This window comes from Emys orbicularis, chromosome 14 (genome assembly GCF_028017835.1).
Source record: "Emys orbicularis isolate rEmyOrb1 chromosome 14, rEmyOrb1.hap1, whole genome shotgun sequence".
In the NCBI taxonomy this organism is placed as follows: Eukaryota; Metazoa; Chordata; order Testudines; family Emydidae; genus Emys; species Emys orbicularis.
In genome coordinates, this window is record NC_088696.1 from 20,408,990 (window position 1) to 20,419,508 (window position 10,519).

A 10,519-nucleotide genomic window follows, 5' to 3' on the forward strand; every position below is an offset into this window, starting at 1 on the left:
ACCAATCCACAAAGGGTCCCAGTGACTGTGTGGCATTCACCAAAACTACCATTAAATTATGCAGCTCTGCAGAGCTCTTTGGACAGGATTTTGCTGATCAAAGTGTTTAGATTTTACCCCAATTATTTACTTCTTGACCACATGAAAGAGAACTTAATGCCAATACACAATATAAAGCTAGAAGCAGGAAAACGTGATGCATATGGCACAAGAGATCATCAGATTTATAACTGAGCATAGGAAAACTGCCTATTGATAAAGATACCCCTGCCAATTTTTAGACCCTAAACCTGTACACAGAAGAAACTAGGTTTCTCTCAAAGTACAGACATTTCAGTGCTTAATTTTTGAATAAGACATAAGGATGCTAAGGTCAGGCTGTGAAATGCAAACAGAGAAACAGATAAAAATCAACAGACTAGAGAGAGCAAAAAAAAGAAGAGAGAGAGAGAGAGAGAGAGAGTGGTGAAGAGGTGTAGCTAGCATGTGACTGTCAGTAAAATACAGAAGAGCACTACTAGTTTACCTGTTCTTTTCTGCAAAGAAGCTGACATCCCATGTGCAAAAGTGCTCTCATTAATACACCACTTTCTAGAATTTAGCAAAGGTTTCAGTGGCTTTTACATTGGGGAAATATTCAAAAAGTAACCTTATTGAAATGATTATTTCATAATGGTATCCAGATAGGGATAGCCTGGGTTTACTGCCAGGTCCCAGAGATGTAAGCTGAGTCAGTCTGACATACTCCATTCAGCTGGATTATGAGTATTCAGCTGTGGGAAGAGGCAGGAAATGTCAAATTTTATTTTTATGATGCTGCAACTTGTTCATTTAGGTTACTGTAGTTCTCCCTTTGCATGTTTTCTGCCCCTCTTTGACATTGCACATTCCTCCATTCATCCAGCTTGCTTATTTGGCCTGTTCAGCAAAGCACTTATTCAGGAGTGTACCTTTAAGCATGCAAGTAAGTCTCATTGAGCTCAAGTGCTAAATAAATAATAAACCAACACTTAAGTGCTTTGGCAAATCAGATGTTAGCTCTATCCCACTCCCACCCTACTTTTGTGCCAATTTTGAATGTGTTCATTCCCCCAGCACATTACTGATATACATCCCAATGTACGTCCAGAATTCCCACATGCATAAGACGGGAAAGTCAGGATCTACCACTCCCATGAAAATAAATTACACACCAGTCATACATCTTAGCTAGAACAAGGTCTTTGAGGTTTTTTTTTTTTTTTTTTTTTTTTTAAATTTGCTTTAAGGCTAGGATGTCCAAAGGAGTGTAGAAAGGTTAGGAACCTTCCACCCTATGAAAGTCAGTGGGAATTGTGTGTGCCTAACTCCCTTAGGGTCCTTTGACTCTCAAGACTCAATGCTTTAGGAAAAAAATCAATTCATCGTTTTAACTGGAAAAGAGCAATAATATGGTATGATGGGGTAAGCCTCACCGTACTTGGACTTGCATAAACAGCAGAGCTTTGAATGTATATGTGCTCACATAGGAGATTGCTTGAGAGGACTCAAATAATCGTCACATTAACAAAGTGAGTTTGTGTTTTTCATAGAATCCATGACATACTGGGGACAGAAGTTGTGTTTCGTCGTCCACCCTCAGGAGGGAGCTCCAGAAGAGGATGATCTGCCTTTCACTCATTCTCAGCTACCAGGAAGTGAAAAGTCCTTGAAGAAACAGTGAAAAGTCCTTGAAGAAATAATGAAGCAATAAGGAGACAGAAGTAGTTTTTTGTTTACATGTTGATTTTTGCAAAAAGTTTTTCTTGAAAAAAAAAAATGTTTTTAGAAATTGGATACAGAAGCCCATGAAATGAGCTACACTTTTACAACAGGCCTTAGCGCTTAGCTTTTCCTAAAAAAAATAAAATAAGGAGCTGGTTATTTATTTCTGACAGTGTATTTCAGTCAGCAAGGAAGTTTAGTGCAGGTACAGTAAGCTAAGTTCTTCATCACTGATTCCAGCAGCCTTAGGGATTAATCTGGAAATTTCAAGATTGGGGCCTCCTCCAATAGTGAAAATAAAATGGGAAAAGTCAGTGGAATAGGGGAAGCCTATGGTCCTACTCATGCTCCCACTGGAGTCAGTGACAAAACTCTAATTGATTTCACTGGCACAGGATCAGACCCTACATGACCCATGTAGTTTTCAAATTACAATCTAAAAAACTCAATTGTGCGAACACTTCTGCACGTGAATAACTTTACCCGAGAGCAAAGTTACACGCAAGCCTATGTATTCGCAAGTTTGGGTATTAAAATTGTGACTGTTGTTAGTGTGAACAGTAAGGGTATGTCTACACATCAAAGAAAAACCCACTGCTGCGGTTCGTGGGGCTCGGCTCGGGCTTGTGGGGCTGTTTCATTGCTGTGTACAGGGCCGGCTCCATGCTTTTGGCCGCCTCAAGTAGCCAAAAAAAAAAAAAAAAAAAAGCCGCGATCGCGATCTGCGGTGGCAATTCGGCGGGAGGTCCTTCGCTCCAAGCGGGAGTGAGGGACCGTCTGCCGAATTGCTGCCGAATAGCTGGACCTGCCGCCCCTCTCCGGAGTGGCCGCCCTAAGCACCTGCTTGGAAACCTGGTGCCTGGAGCCGGCCCTGGCTGTGTAGACTTCCAGGCTCAGGCTGAAGCCTGGACTCTGACACCATACATGTGGGAAGGTCCCAAAGCTCAGGCTCCAGCCCAAGCCCAGAAATCTACACAACAATGAAACAGCACCGCAGCCTGAGCCCTGCGGGACTGAGTCAGCTGGCATGGGCCAGCCGCAGGTTTTTCTTTGCTGTGTAGACATACCCTAAGAGCTTATCCAGGGTATTTATATACAATACATTAGAGCTGAATGTGTAACTTCTACACTGTGTTTGATCATTTTTATCATCGTTCAATTATGTAAAGGAACCATGGAAATTGTGATATGATCTAAAGTAACTTCAGTCTTCAAGCAGTTTTGCAAACAAGGAGTTGGGGTTTGTGGTATGAAATCTGAACAGCTCTGTTATTACAATAACCAGAAAAAAAGGTGGGTGAGGTAATATCTTTTATCTGACCAACTTCTTTTGGTGAAAGAGACAAGCTTTCAAATTTTAAAAAATGTATTTAAACTGATTTTAAACTTGGTTAGTCACTTCTTATAGCATATACTTTTTCTTCAAACAGGAATTGCAAGCAATATTTGTGTAAAACAAAAACACCAGCCTCAAGTACCACAATCTTTACGTCTATACATTTGATGTGCTACTTTAACAAACAAATGCCAATAGAGCAAGTATTGGCTAATCATTGGTGCTTCTAGGACAGGCTATCTATCTAAGGACTCCTCTACATGGGAAAGTTTCAGTATAACCTAAGGTGTGAATTTAAAAGTGATGGTTATACAAGGACCTCCTCCCCACCCTATGGACACTTATAGTTAGGGCCCTACCAAATTCATGGTCCATTTTGGTTAATTTCATAGTCATATGATTTTAAAAACCTTAAATTCATGATTTCAGTTATTTAGATCTGAAATTTCATGGTGTTGTAATTGTAAGGGTCCTGACCCAAAAAGGAGTTGTGGGGGGTTCGCAAGGTTATTGGAGGGGGCATTGCTACCCTTACTTCTGCTCTGCTGCTTGCGGCAGCGCTGCCTTCAGAGCTGGGCAGCTGGAAAGCAGCGGCTGCTGGCCGTGAGCCCAGCTCTGAAGGCAGAGCCGCAGCCAGCAGCAGCACGGAAGTAAGGATGGCATGGTATAGTATTGCCACCCTTACTTCTGCACCGCTGCCTGCAAAGCTGAGCCCTTGGTCAGCAGCCACCACTCTCTGGCCACCCAGCTCTGAAGGCAGGAGCACAGAAGTGAGGGTGACATGGTATGGTATTACCATGCTTACTTCTGTGCAGCTGCTGGCGAGACGCTGCCTTCACTGCTGGGCGCCTGGCCAACAGCTGCCGGTCTGTAGCCGCCCAGCTCTGAAGGCAGCGCAGAAGTAGGGCTGGCAATACCGTGGCCCCCCCTAAAATAACCTTGCGACCCCCCCCCCTGCAACTCCCTTTTGGATCAGGACCCTCAGTTTGAGAAACGCTGGCCTCCCCCATGAAATCTATATAGGGTAAAAGTACACAAAAGACCAGATTTCACAGTCCATGATGTGTGTCCATGATGTGTCTTCATGGCCAGTGAAATTGGTAGGGCCCCACTTCTAGTATTAAAAGCTGGGGGGGGGGTTAGCTTGTTTCTTGGGAAAGGATTTAAGCTAAACCAAAGTCACTCATATAGTAGCCACACAGGGGAGTTCAGAGTGATATAACTGGTAAAACTCTCATGTAAGCAAGACCTTAGTAAAAGCATAGACAGCACAGAAAGGCATTGGAAAAGGTACTCGGACCTTACAATGATGCGCATGTGCCACTGCAGCTTCACTGTTGTAGGATAAGCAGTGTAGTGCCTCTTTGTCGCCAAGAGATAGCTCTCCAGACAAAAAAATAAAACCACTCCCAACGAGGGACGGTAGCTTCGTCGCTGGGAAAGCATCTCCTGCCAACGAAGCCTTGTCCACGCTGGCACTTTTCGTCATTAAAACTTGTGTTGTTCTGGGGGATTTTTTTTCACCCCCCTGACCAAAGAAATTTGAACGACTTAAGTGCAGTGTAGACATAGCCTGAATATCACAACTAAATACAAGGTGGAACAGAGTGTTTAGCATAAGTAGTTCACACATATCTAAGAGACTATTCAAGGTGTTAAGAGTTCAGTGTAGTTCAAAAGCTTCTCTCTTTCACCAACAGAAGTTGGTCCAATAAAAGATATTACCTCACCCACCTTGTCTCTCTAATATCCTGGGACCAACATGGCAAACAACATTACAATAACCAGATATTTATGCTAAACTTAGTAAAGTTCTACTGTCAAATGGGAAGAAAAAGAACTCTACTGTGTTTCTAGTATAATTGCAATGGGAAAAAAGGAACAAATTCTGGTATATTTCTATTTTTTCTAATGTGCTCACACAAAAATTCACCTCGCCTTTGAAGACAAACTCCACATTTCACCTATGTTCAATGAAGAAACTGTCCTTAATTTTTTTACCACCAGATGCTCATTAGAAGGTGCCTTGGTATGTTTGTAGTTGTAACAAATTGATATGTTTAGAGTTCTAGTAGTGGCGTATTTGGTAAATTTATGGTGGTTGCAAATGTAAAAATGTGACCATTTTCATACCAAAGAATCTTTTGAAAAACGCAAAATCACAGAATAGCTCTAAGCAATATTCCAATAGCTACTACTTTGTTGTAACTTTTAGAAATATAGATGATCATATTTACTACTTTTAAAATAGCCATATCGATTTTAATTTGCAAGTATCATGATTTACTGTATTTTAAAGGCCTTGGTACAACAATTAAGGATTCAATTGGTCTCTTAGTTTGTCAAGTACCATAGGACTACTCTCTACAAATACACTGAACCTGAGACTCAGACTATGAGGCAAGTTCAAGGAAAGCATCTTCCAACAGAATTTAGCATTTAGAATGTGTTTTTATTTTAAATATATACATCTAGATGGTATATATCCAGATCTTTCAGACAGTAGATATTTTAAAAGGAAGCACAATATACCCTCCTCTCTTTGTATGAAGCGGTTAATCAAGAGATTATTAAACTATATATGTAGTTAGAGAGAAAGTGTGTGTTGTGTATATACATATATAAATGCTAGAGAGACTCCACATTTAAATAATCTTTCGAATATGTAGCTTTGCAAATGAAAGTTACATACATGAAGCCACATTTTTGACAGAGGATGGTCACCCATCACTGTGCTGAAGAAAACAAATTTATACTGGTTTATCATGATTTACCTTTATACATGATTTACCTTTGCCTGTCCAGACTTTCATGACCAAGATTCTGATGTTCTTTAGATTAAAATTCATGCTCAGTGACAGTTTCAGAAAAGATTCCTTCCCCTTCCAATATCACAAGATAGCAAATTATATAGAGTTTAGCATCAACAATAGTTTATTTCCCCCAACAATGAAGATATGAAAGTTGGCTGGAGTTTAGGCTTTGCAGAACTCTTCAGCAACAAGCCTGTGCTGTTATGAGAAAGGCACAAATAATAATAATATACTGCAACTGCTGTCATGGTTTCACTTAGATTGTTTGTTTGTTTGTTTAAGGAAATGAAAATCAGAATTAAAGGACCAATTGCCTCACAGTTGTTAATTGTTTTTGGCTGAAATCTTTCCTGATTCCGCTACATTTTCATACTTTAAAAATAAGAACCCTCTGGGCTTAAAATCAGGAGGCTGAACTTAGAGATGTTTTGGATTCAGGGTTTTAGTTTGGGCCCATCTTTAATCCATAAATCACCTCATTTGAAAGCTGTTTCAGAATGTTCTATTTAGTGATCACAAACAGCTTCATTTACAATCTCAACAAAATTATATTTAAAATTTTTTACATTAAAGTTAGTTTCTAATTTATAAAGTATCTGACTGTCAAAATCAACATGCCCAACCAGCAAGATAATTTCATGCTCCACCAAAGAAAAAGATCTAATGATTTAAGATGGATTTCATGTCTTTTTAAATAAGTGAAGGAAATGACATCAAAACTTCTATTACTCAGACTTCTGTCTCTCTTTCTGTCTTCGGTATTTTTAGAATGTTCATCATTGTCCTAGCGTTCCTAAAGATGGTAGAAAATGGCCTATTAGTCCAAATTTAACGTTCTTGTTATCATTTTAAAGCAAACTATCAGCCTAGTCAGCCAGTTTTTACCACGATAGTATTTTAAATAAAAGGGGAAAGGTGGGGAAATGGAGCCAATTTGATACAAAAAAAGTCATGTCAGGAATCTCTTGATATTTGATAGAACAGAGTGAATAGCGTTCAAAAGAGAGATTGAAATATGAAACCGGTGGTGTTCAGGACCACTGCAATCCCAAGATATTTGCTATCCTAATTGAAATATTGCTAGATTCCTCCTCCTCTACCATATTATTATTAATATTCTCTTTATTGACAATATGCTAATTTTTCCCTTACTTGACATATATATCCATATAGGCTGGATATTAATTTTTCACTTCTCAAAAATGCCATGACCACAGAGAGAATTATGTACCATTTATACCTCAATAGCAACATTTTTTTAGGGATGGATAAACTACCTCAAAGTTATGGGGTTGTTTAGAGCTGAGAAATAGACCCATTTCTATTTATTTAATAAAAAAGCCCAGGTGGTATTACAGTCACCTGCATACAAAACAAAACCCAGATGCCTTAAACTCCAGTAAATACAACTGAGCATATTACTGGTAGAAAAAGTTGGGTCAAGAATTGGGCTTCAAATTAAGTTTTTAAAGCACAAGAGACTGTAAATCCATTTAATACTGATAGTTATAGGGCCATGATGACTGTTGAAAAATGCTCTGTCGCTGTATTTAGCACTTCCAGCATCCAGAAAATCCAACTGGAGGAGAAGGAAATTAAGTACAAAGTTACAAGAGTATTTAAAATTTTATAAACCAGAAGGGAAACCTTGAAGTTAGCTTTACAGCAGCTTGGAAGCCAGTGAAAAGATGGATATGACAAAGGAATTTACTTTTTTGTTCTAATTAAAACACAAATTAAGAGAGTTTGCACCCTCGATTACCTCAACAGAGTAAAGCGAAGAGTCACAGAAGAATACTATGTTTTCACCACTCTGTTCACAGGCTGAGAAAAGCATCAACAAGTTACTGCAAAGTTGCAATTACAAGTCCATTCACATTGGAGATATTTCAAGGATTTACAAAATACCTTAATCAAACGGACATGAACAACATTTCAGCAACAAAGCTAAATTGTACATGTAAGTGCAAAACTCAACACAACCTTACACTATGGAGCCTTCATAATGACAACTGGGTTCTGGGACTTGGAAATTCTAGAGCATAAGGATTAGTCCTCACTCACTGCCATTTCCTTTGCTGTAAGTGGATTTCATGGTATAAAAATAAATCTGACTTCCTGTACCAAGAAACTAAAGCTAAGCAGAGCTGATGAGTTTTGATTAATCAAAATCCTGCAGGTTTGTGAACTGCTGTCAATACACAGCAAAGAAGACATACCTCTAATTTGTTCTCTTGTATTGGGTTTAGGATCCATCTATAAAATCTTTGAAGTTTTGTCTCTCAGTTGGTGGCCTGGCTCTAAGCAGACATTCATCACTTCGTAGGTCCCTCATCTGGTGCATTGGGCTTGCCGTGTGTACATCCTGCATTTTACTAAAACTGAGACTCAGAGCAAGACCTTTGTGGTATCCAGACAGCAGTTTTACCTGGTAAACCCAGAGACAGTCTCCACTGAACCACACCAGGTCGAGTTGCACTAAACAGGTTAAGGCTGGAAGTCAGTGCACCACCCAAGCGTGCACTGATTTAAATCAAAGCAATTTAAATCACCAATTTTAATCATGATTTAAAACAACACACAGGAAACCTAGATTTAAATAATTGATTTTAATCATGTTTTGCATTTGTACTTTTTAGTTACTTTCCTGAGGGAAGGTAGATTCTCATTAGTCGGTAACCTTTAAAACATGTTGCTTGTAATTATATAGCCTTTACGCTAAATTTGGTACTTCTTATTGCTCACTAAAAGGATACACTGTATCTATACACATATATTTAAGCAATTATATAGTTTAACTTACATTTATCCAGACCCTTAATTTTTAAACGTTTTATTGATTTTTTTATTTGTGATTTGTGTCAAGCACTATTGGGATGGAAATTCCAATTCAATTAAAATATACAAAAACAGCATTTATTTTCATTAAATAAAACTACCTTAAAAGTGCTGAATGCATGAGAAAAAACATGTATCAAAATATGTTTTAAATTTAAAACTGATTTATTAAACAAAGAAATTATCTGTAGTTAATGAATTGATTGTTTCAGTCATCGTACCCTTCCAAATTTTAGAACCAGTAGATCTCATTCGGTCATACTTGATCTTTATTATTCAGAGCCTGGAAGAAGCAAGCAAACTTTCCTGCTTTCTCTTGCTCCAAATTGCTTTCTAAGTAATTAGATTACTAAACTGAAACAAAGAAAATATTTTATCTGAACCTGCAGTAGTGGCTACTGCTATCAAAAGCTGGTTTCGCACTTCAGCAAACTCTTTTTCCAGATGTATAGCCAGTAACTTCCACCAGTGCAGTGGTCTGATTTTCTTTTAAATTTGGCAGCCAACATGTACTGCTTAATACTATTTTTTGTATTTAGTATGAATTATTTTTATAGATTTTAATAAATTTAGGTCTCAACATAATTATCAATTTAAAATTTAATTTTAAAGTAGGTTTATTTAAATAAAAGAATCCAATTTAAATTTTGAAAAAAAATATTTTTTAAAATCCATTTGTATCCACCCCAGCTCCAACCCAGTAGGTGTGATCCCAACTGGAGTAGCCATCCCAGCACATATCGAGGGCCTGGGCAGGTTAGCCCCGTGCCACTGCAGCCACACTGTTATTTTTAGTGAGCTAGTTCAAATAAAGTTAGTTTGGGTGTTCCTATGCAAGCTGCAATCTCGCCTCCTGAATAGACATCGCAATGCGGAATTTGCAGGTGAAAATCAGCATTTGCCCCCATAAATCCATCCAGGGCAGATACATACATTCTAGCATTTTTGTTTGCAATGGATTGTGCCTGTGCCCTCATTTTGCTGTGAAGCTAAAAATCTGACAAAATTACAACCCCAGTTGAGGACACTTTGTAAACGTGGCTTTTATTTGTTTCCAATAGAAAAAGGGTCCCAAAGTCTGGTGATATCACCAAACCATGCCTGTTACCTCAACTTCTGATCACAATCCTGAGGGTGACCAAACTTCACGTGCCCCACTTCATCTTCCACACTGAAGATTTGACACATTTTACAATGCTAAGACTCAAGGTCAAATCCAGCCCTGTTGTGAGCATAGCTCTGTTGAAGGCAATGGAATTGTGCCCAGTGACTTCAGGGCTGCATTTGGCTCTGGGACTACCTTCTGTTTCTCCAGCTCTTTAGTCTTGTTATCTAATCTCTTTCTGGTAATACATGCAAACATCATTCACTCTGCATGCTCAGCATTGCAAAGTGCTATTATCCATGTTAGGTTGCTAAGCATCACTTGGCAACGTGTGCCACATACACTATGCCTCTCCAGCACTTTTCCCCTGCGTTTTTCTTTCACACCTGATGTGCCAGTAAAAATTCTCATCTACACCAAGGACAGATAGACATTTCAGCTGGCAAATAGTTTAGGGATAGATTCAGGACTACGCAGCTTAAAGGGCAATGAGACTCCCCCTCACCCCCCATGCAACTACCCAGGCTAGGTGGACCTTGGGTTCAGCTGCACAGTGTTAGCGGGTGCTTTGTGCTTCTCCCCCCTCTACCAGGTTATGGGCAGGAAATGGGCTGCAGGGGGGATGGGCAATGAATAGACTGAGCCTTGCCTCCCTCTTCCCCCACCCAGCTACTGTGAGCAGGT

The 10,519-nt window shown here is 39.2% G+C and overlaps 1 protein-coding gene across 1 annotated transcript in view; it reads left to right on the plus strand.

The window, feature by feature from the left end:
* The window catches only part of SLC7A10 (solute carrier family 7 member 10), a 75,879-nt gene extending 74,177 nt beyond the window's left edge, over positions 1 to 1,702 (plus strand). The window contains 1 exon segment of the mRNA XM_065416426.1: positions 1,572 to 1,702. Within this exon segment, the coding sequence (XP_065272498.1) occupies positions 1,572 to 1,702 (131 nt within the window).
* The last annotated feature ends 8,817 nt before the right edge of the window (positions 1,703 to 10,519 follow it).